Source organism: Abrus precatorius, unplaced genomic scaffold (assembly GCF_003935025.1).
Source record: "Abrus precatorius isolate BTA unplaced genomic scaffold, Abrus_2018 Scaffold1, whole genome shotgun sequence".
NCBI classification, from domain to species: domain Eukaryota; kingdom Viridiplantae; phylum Streptophyta; class Magnoliopsida; order Fabales; family Fabaceae; genus Abrus; species Abrus precatorius.
In genome coordinates, this window is record NW_020874291.1 from 6380642 (window position 1) to 6402183 (window position 21542).

The 21542-nt window shown below is 32.6% G+C and overlaps 2 protein-coding genes and 1 non-coding gene across 9 annotated transcripts; 2 read left to right on the forward strand and 1 right to left on the reverse strand.

The window, feature by feature from the left end:
- The first annotated feature begins 1424 nt into the window (after positions 1 to 1424).
- On the forward strand, positions 1425 to 3693 carry LOC113855350. The gene is made up of 2 exons (XM_027486967.1): positions 1425 to 2851; positions 3087 to 3693. Exons 1-2 carry the CDS (start codon positions 1425 to 1427, stop codon positions 3691 to 3693), a joined length of 2034 nt encoding a protein of 677 aa, XP_027342768.1.
- Positions 3694 to 7787: 4094 nt separating this feature from the next.
- LOC113856753 (psbQ-like protein 3, chloroplastic) lies at positions 7788 to 10946 on the forward strand. 7 transcript variants are annotated; one of them, XM_027488656.1, is made up of 5 exons: positions 7947 to 7978; positions 8569 to 8757; positions 9472 to 9614; positions 9702 to 9942; positions 10311 to 10783. In XM_027488656.1, the coding sequence occupies exons 3-5, from the start codon at positions 9490 to 9492 to the stop codon at positions 10404 to 10406; spliced, it is 462 nt and encodes a 153-aa protein (XP_027344457.1). In that variant the 5' UTR covers positions 7947 to 7978; positions 8569 to 8757; positions 9472 to 9489; the 3' UTR covers positions 10407 to 10783. The 7 variants fall into 7 exon arrangements, with proteins under 7 accessions (XP_027344453.1, XP_027344454.1, XP_027344451.1 ...); XM_027488652.1 differs by having other exon boundaries at positions 7788 to 7978; positions 9472 to 9942; positions 10311 to 10928; XM_027488653.1 differs by having other exon boundaries at positions 7876 to 7973; positions 8569 to 8773; positions 9472 to 9942; positions 10311 to 10946.
- A 7800-nt stretch (positions 10947 to 18746) lies between these two features.
- LOC113861633 lies at positions 18747 to 18853 on the reverse strand. Its single transcript, XR_003504278.1, has one exon. It is a non-coding gene; the product is annotated as a small nucleolar RNA R71 (small nucleolar RNA).
- Positions 18854 to 21542: the final 2689 nt, after the last annotated feature.

Genomic DNA, 21542 nt, shown 5'->3' on the forward strand with positions numbered 1-21542 from the left:
TCCAAAGGGTATAACTAGATATTCATAATGGCTTTCATGAGTTCGGAAGGCTGTCTTGTGAATGTATTCTTTTTACATTCAGATTTGATGATACCTAGATTTCAAATCCAACTTGGAGAAGAAAGAAGATCCAAATAGCTCATTTAATAACTCATCAACTACAGGAATTGAGAACTTTTGGAATAGTGACTGCGTTTAGTGCTCGGTAGTCTACACACATCCTCCAAGTATTATCTTTCTTTTTTACCAATATCACTGGGCTGGAGAAAGAACTTGAAGTGTGACAAATGATCCCCCGTTTCAACATTTTGCGGACTTTTGCAATTTCATTTTTATGATGACGAGGATATTTGTAAGGTCGTACATTTATAGCTTCTACCCCATCTTTCAAGATGATGGAATGAAAAATAGTTCCTACTGGTGGGAGTCCATTGGTTTCCCTAAAAATTGCACTATGTTCATCCAATAGCTCTTGTAGCTCTCTCATTTGAATTGGAGACATATCTGAAAATCCTCCCAAAGTCTATGATGCTGGTGTGTCCCATTTCAACCCGTCCTCCTTGTTCAACAAATTGTAAAAAGGTGTATGTTCAGCTAGGAAACGTACTTTTCTTTTATTTCCATCATTTTGCATTCCTTTTAACTCCACTATTTTTCACAGTCAATCAAAATTCATGCGCATGTCACCCCAATCTATAATAACCTCTGAAGCATGGGTACTCCAATTTTTGCAACGTACCGGTACCGGGTACGTACTGGGTACGGGTACGCATAGGATACGGCTGGGTACGTACCTGGTACGTACCCAAACACTTTTGCAAACAAAAAATAATGGGTACGTCGACGGGTACTCGGGTACGTTAATGGGGTACGGGAAATGAGAATTTTTTTTGCAAAAAACTAGAAAAGTTTGTTAGGTTTTATTTAGGCCCAAAATCAACCCGTTCTCCCAATCTTATTTCGCACAGTTCACCCTCCACTTTCAGCCTCCAAACCGTGACTTCTCTCATCCTCCATCAGCGGCACAACAACGGCGTCTAGCGGCATCCTCCATCTGCAAAACTGCTCCCGTCTTCCATTTGCAAAAAGCTAACGCCCAGCAGCATTCAGGGCAGCGTCCTTCAATTTAGTGGCGGCAGCAACGGCGTCCAGGGCAGCATCCTCCATCTGCAAAACACCAACGTGTCCAACAGCGTTCAGGGTAGTGTCCAGCAGCGGCAGCGACAGCGAGAGCGGCGTCCAGCGTAGCAGTGTCCAGCGTCCAAACCCCTTCCAACCTGCACACACCACTCCGTTCAGTGTCAACCCTCAATTGCTCCAAGGTAAATTTTAAATTTTTAATTAATCTCATGTGTTAGGAACACTAAACTTGATCTGAATTAAATAAATTAGTGATTCAAGTTTATTAATTTATTTTGTAACAGATGCAATCACAATATTCTAGTAGTGGGTCTGGTAGTGGTTCTGGTTCTAGGACATCCAGTAAATTTTCCACGGGATCAATTGAGGGTGAAAATCCTCTTTGGGGTTATGTAACTTTGCTACAAAGTAAAAAAGATGGTAGAGGAAATGCAAGTTGGAGTTGCAACTTTTGTCAAAGAACTTACAAGGGTTCTTATTTTAGAGTGAAATCTCATTTATTGAAAGAAAGGGGACATGGGATAGCTACTTGTTTATCTGTCACAGATGAATATTTACAAGAGATGAAACAACTTGAAAGAGAGGCTAGTAAAAAATCAAAGTTTGTGGATGTTCCTTTGCCTATTGGAACTACAAGTTCAAACCCCCCTATAGCTGATGGGAGCAAGAGAAGAAGAGCAATTGAAAGTCCATTAGGAAGGGCATTTAATAATGAGGCAAGAGACCATTTATCATGTGAAATAGCCAGAATGTTTTATTCTGCAGGTTTACCATTCAATATTACCAGAAATCCTCATTTTATTAGTGCATTCACATATGCTGCAAACACTTCTATTTCGGGATTTCTTCCTCCTTCTTATAATGCTATAAGGACTAGTATGTTGCAAAGAGAAAAGGCTCACATTTTAAGGTTACTTCAACCTATAAAAGATACTTGGCCAGAAAAGGGTATAAGTATAGTAACTGATGGTTGGACTGATGCACAAAGAAGGCCATTGATCAACTTTATGGCAGCTTCAGACTCGGGACCTATGTTCTTGAAAGCTATTGATGGTTCTGGTGAATATAAGGACAAGCATTACATTGCTAATTTAATTTTTTCTACAATTGATGAGGTTGGACCACAAAATGTTGTTCAAGTCATTACTGATAATGCTCCTGTTTGCAAGGCAGCTGGATTAATTGTTGAATCTATCCATCCTCATATTTTTTGGACACCATGTGTTGTACACACTTTAAATCTTGCCCTCAAAAACATTTGTGCACCAAAAAATACACCAACTAATGAGGTTGTTTATGGTGAGTGTAGTTGGATTTGTAATCTTGCTGATGATGCTTATTTTATTAGAAATTTTATAATGAATCATTCTATGAGACTAGCCATGTTTAATGCATTTGTGCATTTGAAGCTACTTGCAATTGCTGAGACTAGATTTGCCTCAACCATTATTATGTTTAAAATATTGAGAACTATTAAGCATGGTCTCCAATCTATGGTTATTAGTGAAGAATGGTCTCACTATAAGGAGGATGATGTTGAGAAGGCTACAGTTGTGAAAGAAACAATTTTAAATGATAGTTGGTGGGATAAAGTTGATTATGTTCTAAGTTTTACAAAGCCCATTTATGATATGCTTCGTTGTTGTGATACTGATAAGCCAAGTCTTCACTTAGTTTATGAGAAATGGGATTCTATGATTGAGCAAGTGAAGTTAGCAATATATCAATAAGAGGGTAAGGAGTTGAATCAACATTCATCCTTTTATGATGTGGTTTATAACATCTTAATTGATAGATGGACTAAAAGCTACACACCTCTTCATTGTTTGGCTCATTCACTCAATCCTCGGTAAAATTTAATTAATTTAGTTTAGTCCTTTTACTTTATTTACTTTTTTTCTCAAGTTCCAATTGACTTATTTATATACTTTATATTTGCATAATAGGTATTATTGTAGACAATGGCTTGAGGAAGCTCCAAATCGACTTCCACCACATAAGGATAATGAGGTTTGCATAGGGAGAAATAAGTGCCTAAGAAGTTACTTTCCAGATTCGAAGGAAAGGTTAGAGGCAACTACTGAGTTTGTTAAATTCTCAAGTTCTTCTGAAGAGCTTGGCCAATTTGATTCTTTGCAAGATAGGTGGAACTTAAAACCAAAAGAATGGTGGGTTATGTATGGAGCTGCAATTCCTAAACTTCAGTCCATAGCCTTGAAGCTTCTTTCACAACCATGTTCTTCTTCTTGTTGTGAAAAAAATTGGAGCACATATTCCTTTATCCACTCTTTGAAAAGAAATAGGCTTAATCCTAAAAGAGCTGAAGATTTAGTATTTGTACACACAAATCTTCGTCTGCTTTCAAGGAAAAGTAAGAATTATTCTGAGGGTGAATCTAGAATGTGGGATATTGGTGGAGATGAATGGGATTCAATTGAAGGTGTTGGGATTCTTGAAGTTGCTAGTCTTTCTCTTGATGAACCAGATCTAGAGGCAGTTATTTTTACTGATGATGTGGAAGGAAATAATGAGATTGACACTGTTAAAGTTTGATTTTCTTAATTATGTTTTAGTATTGTCATGTCATGTTGAACAATTTAAGTATTGTAATTTGTATTGTAAGATGTTTTATTATCTTTGTGGACAAATATATGCCTTTTTTATGTTATATAATATATGATATGTTAAAATTTGTGTGCTTTTATTTTATATATAATTTTTTATATTTTTTTAATTGACGTACCCGTATCTTAATTTTTTTAAAAATGCCGTATCCCGTACCCGTATCCGTACCCGGTACCGGTACAGTACCCGTATCCGTACCCGGTACCGGTACAGTACCCGTATCCGTACCCGGTATCGGTACAGTACCCGTATCCATGCAACATTGATAATAACCTTGCCTAGAGTTTGTAGCCATGTTACTCCTAAAATCACATCCAATCCTCCAATATCTAACACATGAGCATCAACCTTCATTTCAGCCCCTGTCAGCTGGAGCATAATTTGACAACACTGACCTTTGGTCCTCACCACATGTCCATCCCCTAATCTTACTTTAATGTGCATTGTTTTTGCACCATTTGAACCCAACTCAGAGAAGCCTAATAGACCCATCACATTGCATTCCAGTCCCTTGTCCTCTTCCACATCGTCAACTTCTATCACTTCTTCATCTTCGCCATCCATGTCTCTTTCATTCTCAGCCAACAGCATGACACAGAGAGTTCTGTTTGGGCATTGATGTTTCAGTCTAAATCTATCTCCGCACCTGAAACACAGTCTCAACCTTCTTTCCAGCAACTCCTCATTTGTGAGATGCCTAATACCCCTGGATTTAGGCCCTGCTCCTATACGATTGCCATCATTTCTACTCACACTTGAATGAACCATAGGAGTTGTGCTTGTCCGTTCGTGATGGCCCTTGCTGAATGGTAGAAGAAAACTCCTTTCTTGTCCCATTCTTGATCCCCATCGCATTCGCATATCCTCCTCCAAGAAAAGTCTGAATTCTCAGTCTAACTTCTGATTTCAAAGCCCCCATGAAATATCTCAAATACTAACTTTCAGGTGATTTGGGAACTTGGGATGCCAACACCTCAAAGGCCTCAATGTACTCTTCTAAAGAACCCTCCTACTTCAATAAAGACAATTCTTTGAACGGATTATCAAGACGACCTACCCCAAATTTGACAATCAAGGATTGTGTCAGATTGTCCCACATAGGCTCTTCCTCCTCCCTCCATAGGTTGAACCACCATGCATAACTTGGCTAACTTCACCTTCATCACTTCTGCTGTCTCATGCACCTCGAAATAGGTATCGGTCTTGCAAATCCATTCCACGGGATCAACTCCATTGAACACTGGAAGTTTCACTTTCTTGGTTGGAGAACATAATCCCTCAAAACTTCCACACCCCTTTTGATCATTTTGTGAGGCCACAATATTTTGATATTCCTCTTCCCTAATGCTGTTAAATTTCTGAATTTCTCTGATCAACATTTGTTGTGTTTCCTGCATTCCCCGCATTTGTTCACCAAACGCTGTTTGCCGCTCCACTTGTTCTTGATAAGACGTTTGTAGAACCCCAATCATCGATTCCACTTGCTGCATCCTTCTTTCATGAACGTTGACCTTCTCACTCATTCTTGTTGACATGGGAATATGCATATCCAGAGATTGAACCTTCCTTTCTAGAATACAATTTTCCCTCCCCATTTTTGTTATCTCTTTCTCCATTTTTACTTCTTAACTAACTAACTAACTCTGCGTTTAATGGTTGGTCCTTTCTTACTTGCATACACATGCCATATTTTGGGCTTCACTCTGATTATTTTCTATAATTTTTGGTATAACAAATGTGTGCATTTTATTGGAAAGTTAAGAATTAATTTTCTAATGATAAAACAAACACTGCCATAGTCTTCTTAGCACAAGAGGAAACTAATGGCTCAAGACTTTTGCTGTTGAATTGCTTAATCTTTTATTATGGGAGAAAATTAAGGGTATGTTTGGAGGAAAAGGAAGGGATTGACAAGACTACTATATTTTTTATAATATAAACTTGTACTAATCGATACTATTATATTTTATAACACTAGTTGATTGTGAAGGAAGGGATTGACATTACTGTTATATTTGGGGAATGATCTTCTTACAGTAGTTTAAGTCTATTATATTTTATAACATTAATTCTTTTGTTTCCTTATTCCTTTCTTCTTCTTTTTTCCACTCATGATAATATCAGGCTTATATGAACTGTAACATTGATCGCTGAATACAGTTAGTGACTGATCGTATATTTAGTAATGGCTTTGAAGATGATGATATCATTTACATATTTTAATATGTATAGGAAGATGGTGATGGCCAAATAGCCACACCTTCTTTTTCAGTTATCACTAGAGAGAATCCTACGATCAATGATGTTAGCATCAGAGACTCTCAAGACATTGCTTAAACTCGCTCCTGCAGGTGAATACTCTTACGTCTATTCATTACTACTTTTGCTTTTATTTATCTTTTTAAATAGAGTAAGAAAAACTTGTTTATGTTTATTTGTCTATGTAAAAATTAAGACTATTAATTGTTACTTTTTCACTATATACCTTTTTGCCCATGTAAAAATTCAAAGTATAATAAATAAAGCTTTTAAACTATTTAAAAAGTGTACAGTTCAAAGAGGGATGGTGTAGTACTAAAATAAATAAAGATAAATTAAGAAATAACAATTAGATTCCTTAATTTAGGTAATTTCTTCTTTGTCTGAATGATAAATGGAAACGGAGGTAGCATCATTTCTAGCCTTCTCACCTTTTCGATTTTAACTCTTGTCACATCCTCCTCTGGTGTAATTTCTTTAAATGTGAATGCCTATATGAAAGCATGTTCAATTATTAAATAACAATTTTTTTTTATAGGATTTTCAGAAGCAGAAGGCCCTGCAATGATAGAGGGAATTTCTTGTACCATTGTGGAGCAAGTCATTGCTAGCTCAACTCTTAAAGAGATCACTCCTGCTGTATGTGTTGAACATTCAACTAAACCTGCAACTACTCAACTAATAGTGGAAGAAACAGGTTTAGTGCCTCTAGAAGTAACAAGTGAATCAACTTTTCTAGGGATGGATGAGATTAAGAAGCTGATCGAAGAAGACCCTCTTAGTGCACTTGAAAATCTTCTCACTGGGAAAGTCTCTATTTCACAAATTCAAAGTTCTTCCATTGGAATTCTACTTCAAGATTTGAAGGCTTTATTAATGGACTCAAACCTCGACCATCTTCTAACTCATGAAGAGTCTAGATCAAAACTGGTTTCTCTCTTGGCGCAGTTGAATCACCATCAAAGGCTCTTATCTTCTGAAACCAAGAACTTTGTCAAGAACGTTGAGAACTTCTTCAATGACTACTTGGGAAAACACACAATTTCTCAACAAGTAATAAAGAAGCACAAACAACTTCTCCAATCTAAAGATGGTCTTCTTAACAAGCTTTCAAGTGCAAAAAGAACACAAGCCCACATCGACAATAAAAGTTGCACAGCCAAGGTTCAAATAAATAAGCTTTCTTTGAAAATTTGTGATCTTAGAAAACTAGTGGCAGAAATGGAGCATCAAAGTGATGCTCTGAAGTTAACAATGAAAATGTGTGATCTTGAAAAGGAGAAGTTGAAGGCTGAATGCACTCACTGGGCCCAACAGGCTACACAATTACTTTGTGAACTTGCTTCCTCAGAGATTGATGTCCGAGAAGTTCAACATGCCAACAATATGGCAAAAGAAGCCTTTGCAAATCTTAAATCATCTTTTCCTACTTTTTAAGTCGTGATATTGTAATCTTCTTTCCTCCTTGGCACTTGAACTTACAACTTATTTAGTATTCAATTTCAGCTTTCTAAAGTGTTGGTTTATAAATTGTATGTCTTCTAATATTTGTCATTAATAAGAAAAAAAAAAGCTAGTTATACACTTTTTTAACGTTGTGTGGTTAATTTTTAACTAACCACAAATAAGTATTCCCAAGTAAATGTAAAAAGAAAAATATGTAAATATGATTAAACCGATTTATTGTGGGAGTATTAAAACATTTTATAATAAATGGGCCAGCAGTGAAGGATGTATATATAGGTCACGGACGAGTTCTTTGAAAGAAAGAAGAGCAATATTTGGAAACAAATGGATAATGAATATGTGGCCAATATTTGCAAATGAATGCATTATCTGAATGTGAGGCCACTACTTGCATATATGGAAAAGGGAATACCACACTGAATCAATAACGGAGAATTCACACTCGAGCAGCTAGCATCAGTGGCTAACTCATCACACGCCTGGTTAAGTATGTATTTACCCTCTCATGTGTGTTCTTTAACAAATGTTTGAATTATTTTTCATCTCAATTCTATTCATATTCCCTCTCTTTTGTCTATAAAAAACGTATGGTCTCCTTTTGTTCTGTTAATTTGCTCTTTCAATTTGTCTATCAAGGCATTATTTTCCCTTTCAAATTTTAGGAGTGCATTTGAAGAGTTTCTAAAAATAATTTATGACCCTCGAAAGTTCTTTTTCATTTATTTTAATAACTTTTTACAATAAGCTTTTTTCAATACATATCAATAAATTTTATGATCAAATTTATGTTATAAAATTTTTATAAAATAAGAACGTATTAAACAGGATGTTAAATTTTTATTCATTGGAGTCACCAAAATGTTAGTCAAGTATATACATTATTGATATTGGATATGCAACAATAGCAACATGTATATATTAATTAAACCATCTGACAGAAGCTTCTACGTTCAAACAAGATCTTAAGACAGTGTTTGAGATTGATGCATATCCACATTTGCTTTATACTATTTCATTTTAATGATACAATTCGAACGATTTTCACTTTTTATGACAATAAGAATCTCAATTCAACAGATACATAGGAAAAGAAGATGCATTTGTTTCACACAGAAGAGAAGCAATTAAACACTTGGAAATGAAGGACAGTGCATAAATTTGCTGTACCAGAAGGTGGCGAGTTTGCAAGATTGTGATAATTTGCAATAGATATAGATAGCAGGGAATCAATTGGATATATGCAGTGGTCTCAATCATTTAGGCAAGGTGTGTGGACCTCACTGTAAGCTCACAGTTTATAATTCGTTAACCCAAATGTGTTATGATATAGATTAAACGAAATTTATTACATGATTGAAAACTAAAGGGCTGTTCAATTTCAGAATTTTCTTTTAATTCTAATAATGTCATCCTACTTTATTATATTTTTTGTTTTTAAAAATTTGTATAGAAAATAGTCAAAAATAATAATAATATTTCTTACACAACTTTAGAAAAAGAAAGAAAATATGATAATATTGTTATAATTAAAAAAAGCGTTTTGTAATCAAACTATGTTTAATAATTTTATAAAAAGAATTTAAATCAACTATATATATAAAAGCATTTGAGTCTACATAATTGTGAGCACGGAATTGGCTAGAAAAGTAGGGTGTCCATATAATTTGTGTCACCTTTGATGATAAAGATAAGATTTTTACTTGCCTCTACTTTATATTCTATCGCTTTGTTTCATTTTCTTTTCGGCTGTTTTAATTTAACGTTATAGATTTCAAATTTTCTTTCAGAAAAGGAATGAACTTTGCATTCAATTTATTATGGGTTGACTCAATTTCTTTTTCTTCATGGAGTGTTGTTGTGATTCACTACATTGTTTTCATCACAAAACATCACAATCAAACATGTAAAGCTCTGTTTTTCTGTTTTCAAATTTAGAAGTAGCAATTCATGTTGAGTAATTAATGCATTTGATGTGGTCAGGGGATAGTTCCTAGAACGATGGAGTTAAGATCATTGACATTGCAACCCAACTTGACACAGTTGTTACCAACACTCACATGTTGTGTCAAACCTTCTTTCCAGCATTTACACCAAAAGGAACTTTCACTGAAAATCAGTAGAAGGTTGGTGGCTTTGGCAGCTGTAACTTCCTTGATTTTGGGTGGAGAAGGCAATTTTATGACTCAAAGTGCAAATGCATTTGACTTTAGATTTGTGGCCCCAGGTCAAACAATTGAAGAGGCATTGAGTGGAGTTAAGGATCATGCACAAGATTTGTTACAAGTTAGAGAACTATTAGAGTCTGAGTCATGGAAAGCAGCTCAAAAGACATTGAGACAAAGCTCAGCACTCTTGAAAAAGGATATATATACAATAATCCAAAACAAGCCTGGAATTGAGAGGCCCCCACTAAGGAAGCTCTATTCTACTCTCTTCAACAATGTAACTAGAGTAAGTGTTGTAACATGCCCACATTCAAACTCAGTCATAAATGCCTCACACATATGTATTCATTTTGCAGTTTCTATTTTTTTCTTAAATTATAATACCTTCATTCCTGTTTATGTGTTCACAGAGAGTAGAAATTACACAAATCTAAGAATCTAACTTTTTATTATAATTACTTGATAAACTTTCTAATATCCCTTTATCAGTACTTTTTGACCTTTGCACCACTTAACTAGTGCAAATGCTTTTATTTAGTGTACTATAAGCTTTCTATCAGTTTTGCTAAAAAAAGCCTTTGTAATTAAGAGTTTATTATTGTCATTGTTGTTATGAAATGGTTATCCATTAACAGTTGTTCATGTACATTGCAGCTAGATTATGCAGCAAGAGATAAAGATGGACCACAAGTCTGGCAGTGTTATGAGAACATTGTTGTAGCTGTATATGACATTCTATCCAGAATATAACTTTCCCTATCCTTTTATGTCAATAGCTGCCAAAATTTGCTTGTTTCAAGAAATGATGAAGTAGTCAAAGGTGTGGACTCAAGTAGTTGAACCAAAAAGGGAGCCTATCAAAGAGATCATGAGTTTGATCATGAAGAGTTAGCTTAAAAAGTTGAATGTTTAATAATTTTTTATAGCAGAATGATTCTCAGCCTCAGTGCTAACAAAAAAATAAAATAATTGAACAAAAGTAACATTTTAGTTTTGGTACAACAGAATTTAGGATGATATTTTGAACTGTTCAAGCTCCAACTCTGAGAATAAACTTTGAGAAGGTCATGGCTCTGATGATGAAAGAAAGTTGTTCTGTTTGCTAACATTCAATATCAGGTCTTATTTAACAGGTGTATTGTTTACTAAATAATTATATTCCTAGACTTGTCCTTGTCAATTTGAGTTGATGGGCACAAAAAATGAAGTAATTGGAAGGTGCGGTGCTTGTTGGAACTTTCGAAGCGAAGTTGATAGAATAAAAATAGATTGTGAAACCATCACATTTCTAAACTTTACTTTGGAAATGGTAGTTGAATTCGAAAGATAAAAAGGGAAGTGATGAAAATTGCAATTCATATATGTTGCTGAAAATTTAATTATAAAAAATAATTTCTCATCACAGATCATCAAGAAGGCTACATGATAATTTCACTTTTATAATATTGTTTGATAATTTATTAAATTAACTATCGCTATTTAAAATAAACAGTAAATTCAATCATCAATGATTATTGATTAATAAAGCTTGAAGAGGCAAATGACATATTAGAAAGATTCTGTTAATTCGAATCAGCCCATCGACTCAGTAGATTAATGGGTTGACTAAGAAAATTTGAAAATAAAAAATTGTAAAATTAAACACACAAACTTTGAAATAGAGATTAAAATAATAAAATATCATGATAAATTAGTTTGACTTGCTTAAATGTGTTAGTATTTAGAGATATTCAGTTAGTAAGAAACAATAAAATAATAATTTATATTAAAACCTACGGATGAACAGAAATCAGTATAAAAAAATAAAACAGAAAAAGAAAGTATTTATGCAAGGGCACACATATGAAAATTAGTACACACACATAAAAATTAAACTAGGCAAAAAATAAATCATGTTTTCAATAAAACAAACTCTAAAATTATAATCACTTTTTTGCATGTCAATCATTACTTTTTTCAAAACTTTGAACAAGCAAGCTCAAATGAGAAGAGCAAACTTAATTTTACTTAATATAACCAAACACAACAAAAAAGTTCAAAAAATTTATAGGTTCTTGAATTATTTAAATTTTTAAAATATATTCCTATTTATTTTTTAAACAATTATTATTAATTTTAAAATATTTAAATTATTTTTTTATTAGGTATTTGACCATATTTTTTAAATTTTATTAAATATATAGACCTAATTAATTTTTTAAAACAATTCAAAAATTTACTAAATACAATTAAAATATTGATTTAGTCACTGAATTTTTTAAATTTATAATAAAATTTTTATATTATATAGAACCCTACTAAAAATATCCAATTAAAAATAATTTTAAAAATTAGACATTTTAATTACGAAAACATAAACTATTAAAACTTATTTTGCAATCTCCAAATAATTCATAACCTACACAATAATTTAACTAAGAAAAATTAAAACAAAGTCTAAAGTCATACTCCAAAGTCTGAAGTCATACTCCAAATATGACACTGCTTTGTCTAATAATATTTTATTAGTATTTTCCAGGTAAATACTTTGGAGTATTTCAAGAGAAGCAATTTTAAAAGAAAGAGAATGGCCACTTCGCTATTAAAAAGAAAATGGTCACTTGCTAATTATGAATGGATAATAATAAGCAAAAGACTTGAAAGCAAATATGAATAAATGAAAAACACCACATGAAGACTTGTATGTTTAAATGATTATCCAGTGGTATAACTAGTCCGGGTGGGAGTAATTGAAAAATAAACTAAAACTATTACGTCTTAAAATTCAAAAAATAATAAAAATAGAACTATAATTTTGACCTGTGTGATACACAGATTTTTTAATATAAATTTATTAATTTTATATATTCATTAATTTTAATAAAAATAAATTTTAAAAAAATTAAAAAGTATATTTTTCTCTATTTTATCTTATTTAATTATGAGTATTCTAATAATGCTGATGTATATTTCTACGTTCTTAAAAATATTATTAAAATGTAAATATATGATATTTTTTAAATAGAAACTAAAAGTATAATGATAAAAATATAAAAAATATAAATATATATTTTGCAAAATTTATTTATTAATTTATAAAATAAAATATATAAAAATTATATAATATATAGAAATATTTATTTTAATATTTAAAAAAAATAACATATATAATATAAGAAGTAGTTAATATATCAGAAGTAAGTAAGTGAATGTTATAATACTTAATATTTTAAATTCTATAATATAATAAAATAAAATATTAAAAAATTAGCAATAGGATAGCATTACAATGTAATAAAATGAAAGATTAAGAAAATAATAAAAATTATTATTTATAGACTTCAGTTGTAATGTACAATATAAATTAGAATTATTAATTTTTAAATATAACTATTAATCATAAAAAAGAATCAAGATCTTCGGTGACTTTTTTCTTTTTTCACTTTTTTTTATTTTATATTAATAACTTTATATCAAGCAAGCATAAAGAAATAAGAATTATCATTAATTAATTTGAAAATAAATATGCCAAATAAAAATACAACATATAAGTAAAGTGATCATTTATTATTAAGATAGTATATTTCAGTTTTTCTTCAAATAAAATTTTACTAATATTGAAAGTAATTTCTTTCATTTCTTTCCATCACTTTTGAATAATGCATTTTATATAAAGACCAATTAGTATAATTACTATTTCTACAAAACTCATGTCTAAAATATGATATCTATATCATATGAAAATTGAAAAAATTATATGCAAAGATATCAAAAATAATAATGCCCATCAGAATTTCAATTATAGAAACTATACAAAAATTGAAAAAAGAAATAAAGAATAGAAAAAAAAATTTGTCGCTAAAAATAAAAAAAAAATGAGGAAGAAAAGGAAGAAGGAAGAGAAGGAGGACAACTAAATATAAAGAAGAATAGGAGAAAGAAAAAAAAGTATAATTATCTTTAACAAGAAGCACTTAAGCAAAAATAACAAATTGAATAAAACGCGAATCAAAACATAAATTTTTAAATATAATATAATTTAATTAAAATTAAATGATATTTACAATGATGCTACTATATTTTTATTTTTCTTATTTTTAAGCGTTTTTATTTTTAAATAAAAGATTGAAAATATTTTTTTATTTTAAAATTTGAGCTGAATTTTATTTTATTTTTTGAAAAATTATTTTCTAAAACCCAAACAAACATATTTTTTTCTTCTTATAGCCGACAAACCTCTCAATTTTTTAATTATTGTCAGGTAACTAGCTTAAAAAGTTTGATACTTTTCATTATTAATATGTATTGTCGATATTTTATATATGCAAAATTTAAAAACAAATTATCACATTTAACATTATAATATTTAATCATGTGTATGTTGACAAAATGTCTCGTCACATAAGAAAGTTAGTAACAATCTGAACAAGTTTGATGAGGGTAAGAGATGAATTCCCCCTACCCTTCATTTTTGTACATATAATAAATTAATAGCTTAAATATATTTTTATATTTTTTATTTTACCTCGTGTCAATTATATGTGAGGTTATGTTAATGAGAGGAACTAAGACACCAAAGTCGTATAAATATAAAGACCAAAATCATAAAACAGAATTGGAAGGATTAAAATAAAAAAAGCTCATAAAAATATAGGAATTAAAAATACACTTAAAGATAAATTATTTAAATGAATAACATAAGTCTAAGTAATTTTTTAAAGTTGTCGTGAAGTGCTGAATACTAATTTTTTAAAAAAAAAATACATTTTCTCATTTCAGGTCACTCGCACAACCTAAACTATTTTAAAATGATTATTCATCAAACATTCTCTTAAAACATGGAGATTAAATAAAAATATATTTATATTATCAATAAAAATTATTAATATGATCAATAAAAATTTAAGGGAGAGACACAACGTTTTAGGCGAGGATATCGGTTCAAAGGTTAAAGTTTCCTTGAGTATCACAAAGTACAAAATATTATATCAGATAAAACGGAGAAATAAGAATGAACTTGGAGGACCAATGATAAGTCTGTAATTAGACCCTCTTTTACAGCCCATATATTCATATTTGACCTTTATTTTATTTGAGTTTTACACTAATTTATATATTAATTATGCAGTTTGATATAAAGAAGCCGCAAGTGAATTTTGGGTGCATTCTGGTAGGGATGGAAACAGGCCAGGCCGCCTGACAGGAGCTGTGGCCTGGCCTGGTTTAGGCCTGACCTAACTTTTTTAATAAACAAACCAAGCTTAGACTTTTTTTAAGGCTTTATCAATTTTATGTGTTTACTATGACTTTATTTGTTGAATATAAGATATCTTTAAACAAACAAAATATGTTTCTAAAATAAAACTAAAATATTTAATATTTATATAATTTTAAAAATAAATCAAGAAAAATATAAATATAAATTTTATTAATATAAAATATTTATAATTAATACTTAAATAATATTTTAAAAATTATTTAATAATTATTAATAACATAGATAGAAATTAAAAATATATATAAACTAATTTGATAATAAAATATTTATATTTTTATTAATATTAATTTTTTTTTTTGTAACAGGCTTTGTTAACAGGCTTCAGGCTAGGTCAGGCCACTTAAACAGGCCAGGCCAGACCTAAAATAAAGCCTTTAACAGGTAACAAGCCAGGCTCAGGCTTAATAATTATGTTACAGGCCAGGCCTGTTTAGAGTAAAGTCTAGCCTGACCTGTTTCCATCCCTACATTCTGGGCCCAAATTGATGGAAGATTAGAATTTCGCAGCAGTCAGCACGCTTAGACTCATTCAATAAGCACGAGGTGCTTTGAGCCCATGCACAGTCGTGCTTAAGGCCTTGCACGGTTGTGCTCATTTGCAGGAAGTCCATTTATAAAGAGTTTTTAGGGTTTTCAAACCCTATTAAAAACAAGACCTGAGGCACCATTGGGGAATACCATTTTTACATCTTAGCTTTGGCTCTAGAATACATCTGATCTCGTCTCTCTTACACGGGATCCTTGGTACATGCTTGGTGACACTTAGAGCTTCGACCGATCGTACTTGAAGACCGGGAACACATCTCACACTCTAGTTTGCTATTTCTTTTGATTATGGCTTTGTTTATGATTATTTTAGTTCTTTTCATTAGCATGAGTAACTAAGTCTATAGCTAGGGCTATGAGAACTATTATTCATGAATTTATAGAATTTTGATATTTGAATTTAAATTTGATTTCTGTTTCGTGATTAGATTTTATCCTATTGTGTTTCTCTCTTAATCCTAATTAATTATATCATCAGACGACCGTACGTCGGTTAATTAATATATCTATAGCGTAAAACGAGACAAAGGATTAGGTGGACCAAACCAATATTTCTCTTCTAATCGTTATTAAATTAACAAGTTCATAGGTTCCTTAAGCTTTCTCAAATTGATATCTTGCATGACCATTAGGGATGTTAATTTAGAGAAAAAAATATTAATATTGCATGACCATTGGGTATTAATAATATTCGTATGAATGATTGGTAATCACAAGGAAATCGGATTTAGAGTTAAACAGAAAAATAACATAAATGATTGAATGAGAAAATCCATATGCCCTAGGTTCCTCTCTGATAAGTTTAACCAAGACGTGCATTGTATTCTTTACCGTAGTTTTATAATTGATTTTATAAATTTTTGTTTTTAATTAATCTTGTATCTTTGAAGCTTAAATAATTGAATTAGGAAATTCTTAGTAATTGGAAAACAATTCTTGTGGGACGATATTTCAAGAACTTAATTTAAGAATCCTTTATTACTTCTCGATGGGTACACTTGCCCTCTGAACAATCAAGCTTCAAGAAACTTACTTGGATCTGAATGGTTGAGCTTCCAAGTCCAAATTCGAAGGAAGATTGAAGTTTAGAGGAGGATTTTTGAGAAGAGAGGGTGAGAGATTAGAGAGAACAAAGGGAAGGTCAAGATTTTGGATTGTAATATAAGTTTTCTAGGTTGAAGGACCTTAAATACCCCTTAACTTGCGATATTCTCGCTACAGCGAGCTAACTCTCGTCAACGAGCCCAACTCTCGTTGCAGCGCAAAAATCAAATAAAATTTTTCTTTGCTGCCTGTCATTCTAGCTACAGCGAGAGCATCCTCACAACAACGAGAGCATCCTCGCTACAACAAGAGATTCTGGTTACAGCGAGATAACATCAGAATATCTGATTGTGGACGCTCTTTCTCGTTACAGCAAAAGATATCTCGCTACAACGAGATAACCTACACCAAAATTTCTATTTTTTTCATACAAAGGTCATAAAATTGAGAATGTTACAAAAACAGCGATAGTCTTTCATCACCCTTTCACAAAGAGATCTTCTCGTGGATATGAAATGGTTGAGCTTCAATTCTCATGAGCTTATTCCTAAATGACATAGGAGCAAGAAGAGGAATAAGCACTTATTCACCCCTAATTTGGCAATTCAAGAGGATTAGTGATCATCTAAGAGTATTTATTCTGCATAAAATAAACTTCATCATAAAGTACTTTTTTGAATATTAACAATTAATTTTGCATCGTCTTGTGTGGTTTTTTTTTTCACATTCATTGTCAATTTTTAATTTTAAAATTTTTATTTTATTTTATGTTGTATTATGATAAGTCTGTAATTAGACCCTCTTTTATAGCCCATATATTCATATTTGACCTTTATTTTATTTGGGTTTTACACTAATTTATATATTAATTATGCAATTTGATATAAAGAGGCCGCAAAAAGTGAATTTTCGGTGCATTCTGGCCCAAATTGATGAAAGATTAGGGCTATGGGAACTATTATTCATGAATTTATGGAATTTTTATATTTGAATTTAAATTTGATTTCCATTTTGTGATTAGATTTTATCCTATTGCGCTTCTTTCTTAATCCTAATTAATTATATCGTCAGGCGACCGTACCTCGGTTAATTAATATATCTATAGGGTAAAACGAGACAAAGGATTAGGTAGACCAAACCAATCTTTCTCTTCTAATCGTTATTAAATTAACAAGTTCATAGGTTCCTCAAGCTTTCTCAAATTGATGTCTTGCATGACCATTGGGGATATTAATTTAGAGAAGAGAATATTAATATTGCATGACCATTGGGTATTAATAGTATTCGTATGAATGATTGGGAATCATAAGGAAATCTGATTTAGAGTTAAATAGAAAAATAACATAAAGGATTGAATGAGAAAACTCATATGCCTTAGGTTCCTCTCCGATAAGTTTAACCAAGACGTGCTTTGTATTCCTTACTCTTAGTTTATAATTAATTTTATAAATTATTGTTTTAATTAATCTCATATCTTTGAAGCTTAAACAATTGAATTAGAAAATTCTTAGTAATTGGAAAACAATCCTTGTGGGACGATATTTCGGGAACTTAATATAAAAACTTTTTATTACTTCTCGATGGGTATACTTGCCCTCCGAACAAGTTTTTGGCGCCGTTGTCGGGGATTACTTTTTCAGTATTAAGAAAATTTGAAATTTAATTGACTTAAGCAATTTGTATTTTGTTTTTGTTTATTGTTAAAATTTTTTTTATAATTTTCGTATTTATTTTATTTTATTTTATTTCACAATTTCTTTTAATGTATGCTCACTCGTTCTAAGTACTCTACAGCTTGTTTATTTGATTCGGAGATTGAGAGAACAACACGTAGACAAAGAAAAAAAGTGAGAGAGTAAAGAATGACAGAGGAAAGGAGATCAATTCAAGATTACATAACACCTACTGCTAGAGGCACCCCTAGAAGCATCGCAGCCCCTAATGTGGAGGCAAACAATTTTGAATTGAAATGAGTACTCATAACCATGGTTCAGAACTCCAAATAGTTTGGAGGCATGCCTAATGAAGACCCCAATTTACATCTGACAATGTTCCTCCGATTGACAGATACCATAAAATACAATGGAGTCTCCAACGATGCTATTCGACTCCGTCTTTTCCCATTCTCGATATCTGAAAAGGTGAATGCATGGTTTTCCTCACTCCCAGCCAACTCCATCAGAACTTGGGAGGATCTCACTCAACAATTCTTGGGAAAATATTTTCTCCCATCAAGGTCCTCTAAGCTTAAGACGGACATATGTTGCTTCCAACAATATGAAGCAAAATCCTTATTCGAAGCATGGGAGCGATTTGGAGAGTTTTTGAGGAGATGTCCTCATCATGATTTTCTGACGTGGAGATAGGTACAAATTTTTTACAATGGCCTATCAATCACTACTAGAGCTACAATTGATGCCGCAGCAGGAGGGTCCCTCATAAGAAAAGATCCAGATGATGCATACAAGCTGATATATGAGATGGCATCTTCTAGCTTTGAGTGGCACACTGTTGACTCTTATGACATCAAGAGGAAAGAGACAGCCCTTACAAAGCAACTAGAATCTTTAATGCAGGCTCAAGACCAACCTGTAAGAGCTCCTGCATGCCCAGAATCTAAGCAAGAGGAGACAGATTTCATGGGCAATCACAGTTTAGGGTGGAGGAGTAATCCTCCGAACTCTTGGGGGAATGGCTTTGGAAGTTAAAATTCAAGTGTTTATCGCCCTCCTCATATGCAAAGTCAAGGAGCAAGACCTGAAGGAAAAGAAACTCCTAGATCTCAGTCCAACTTTCAAGAACAGTTGATGCCATATGTGCATTACTCTGATAAGAGGATGACAAAGCTTGAATCTAAGTTGGACCAATATATTGAGAGAACTGATAAGAAGTTCGCAGAGGTTAAATATGAAATACAAGTCAATTCTTTTAAGATAAGTGCACAATTGGAGCAAATTATGAACTTTCTAAGTCAAAGAGTGATGGGAACATTGCCATCTCAGCTTGAACCTAACCCAAGGGAGCAATGCAATGCCTTCACCCTTAGAAGTGAGAAGAAACTACAAGAATCGCAGAATAGAGGCACATGCACACCCATGCTTGTTGAGAAGCACGCCAATGCTGATTCTATATGCACGCCCGTGCTCACTGATGAGCACGGCCATGCTGAAATTGAAGCACGACCGTGCTTATACAAGCACGCCCATGACAGTAATCAAAGCACGATCGTGCATCACTATGAGCAAGACCATGCTTCAAGTGAGGAGCCTGAAAAAGAAAAGAAGGAAGAGTCTCTTGTTCAACCAAGGCCCTATGAGCCTAAGATACCTTTCCCACAACGACTGCAAGGTCACCCTTCTTATGATGAAGAGTTCCATAAGTTCTTAGAGTTATTGGGTAAAGTGCACATCAATATGCCTTTCATTGATGCTATCTCCAAAATGCCCAAATATGCTAAATTTTTAGAGGAGATTTTGACCAATAAAAGAAAGCTAAAAGCACATGAAACTGTGAAGCTCACCCAGGAGTGCTCAGCTATAGTTCTTAAAAAGCTTCCACCTAAGTTTAAGGACCCAGGGAGTTTTACTATTCCTTGCACAATTGGAAAAACTCATATTGATAAGGCTTTATGTGATTTAGGAGCAAGTATTAATCTTATGCCTTATTCTGTTTTCAGGAAGCTTGGAATGCATAAACCTATGCCGAGCTCCATGACACTTCAACTAGCAGATAGGTTGATCACATACCCCAAAGGCATAATAGAGAACGTACTGGTAAAAGTTAGGGAGTTTATATTTCCTGCTGATTTTGTGGTACTTGACATGGAGGAAGATGATGATGTCCCTATCATACTAGGGAGACCGTTCTTGGCCACTGCTAGGGCCATCATAGACGTACAAGAAGGGAAGCTCACACTGAGGCTAGATGATGAGGAAGTTGTATTTCAAGTTTTCAATTCTTTCAAGTACCCTTCTAGCCAAGAGTCTTGTCACTTTATGAGCACTGTGGATGTTACTTCTCCTCCTCCAATTTATGTGAAGCATGGAACTACGAGAAGAATGCCAAGGAGGAAGCAATATAAGAAGAAGAAAAGACAAAAGCTTAAACCATTCATTAATAAGCCTCCTGATTTAGAGCTTAAATTTTCTTCTCTTTATTCTAATCCCCATCTTATGAATAATTTTTCTGATGTAATAGGTGTTGGGGAGGCAAAGCTGTTGGGAAGACAATTACATATCAAGGGAGTCACCTCTGAGACTCGTGCCTTCTTCCCACCATGATTTAATAGGAACGTCAGGCTCGTGACGTTAAACAAGCGCTCCCAAGAGGCAACATGTGTCTTTTATCTTATTTAAATTTTATTTCTTTTTGTTTATTTTAATTTTGCTATTGTTATTTTATTTTTAGAATAAAGAATAAGCATATTGAAAGATTGCAAGAATGAAATTGATAGTTACCACACACACTTTTGTGCTCTGATTTGGAAGCACGCCCGTGCTCATCACAGACACGGTCGTGCATTGAGTCGCAGTTATGAGAGAAAGCTTTACATCATAAGCATGGGCGTGCTCAAGATTTCAGCATGGCTGTGCTCCCTCACTCGAAGCCGTCGCACCAAGAATTATCAAGGAACCTCTTTCCTTTTTATTCAATTGCCCTCTTTGCATGCTTTTAAGTTAATTGCTTTCAAACATTGAGGACAATATTTTGCTTTAAGTATGGGGGAGTAGTTTCTAATTATATGATTGTTATTGCATGTTATTGAGTAAAGTGCCTATGCTATTTTTTATGATAATTTAAAACTTTTTCCCTCATGGAACCTAATTTTTCCAGATAGAAGAGCATGTTGAGTGATTATTATTGACATTATACTTTCATTTGGAAACTAATAATTAGCTAAGTTCCTTACTTTTATGCTCTACATTAAATTTTAACCCACAGATGTGAGTTTTGAGCCTTAAAGGAGATTTTTATCTTAATTTAATTAATTGTACCCCTTTCATCATTGTTTTGTGTGATTATCTCCTTAAGATTTGTGC

Coding starts and splice junctions, on each gene's coding strand:
- LOC113855350 (XM_027486967.1), top strand. CDS start 1,425: ATGCAATCACAATATTCTAGTAGTGGGTCTGGTAGTGGTTCTGGTTCT. Junction 2,852..3,086: donor TCTATGATTGAGCAAGTGAA/GTTAGCAATATA, acceptor TTTGCATAATAG/GTATTATTGTAGACAATGGC.
- LOC113856753 (XM_027488652.1), top strand. CDS start 9,490: ATGGAGTTAAGATCATTGACATTGCAACCCAACTTGACACAGTTGTTA. Junction 9,943..10,310: donor TCTTCAACAATGTAACTAGA/GTAAGTGTTGTA, acceptor TGTACATTGCAG/CTAGATTATGCAGCAAGAGA.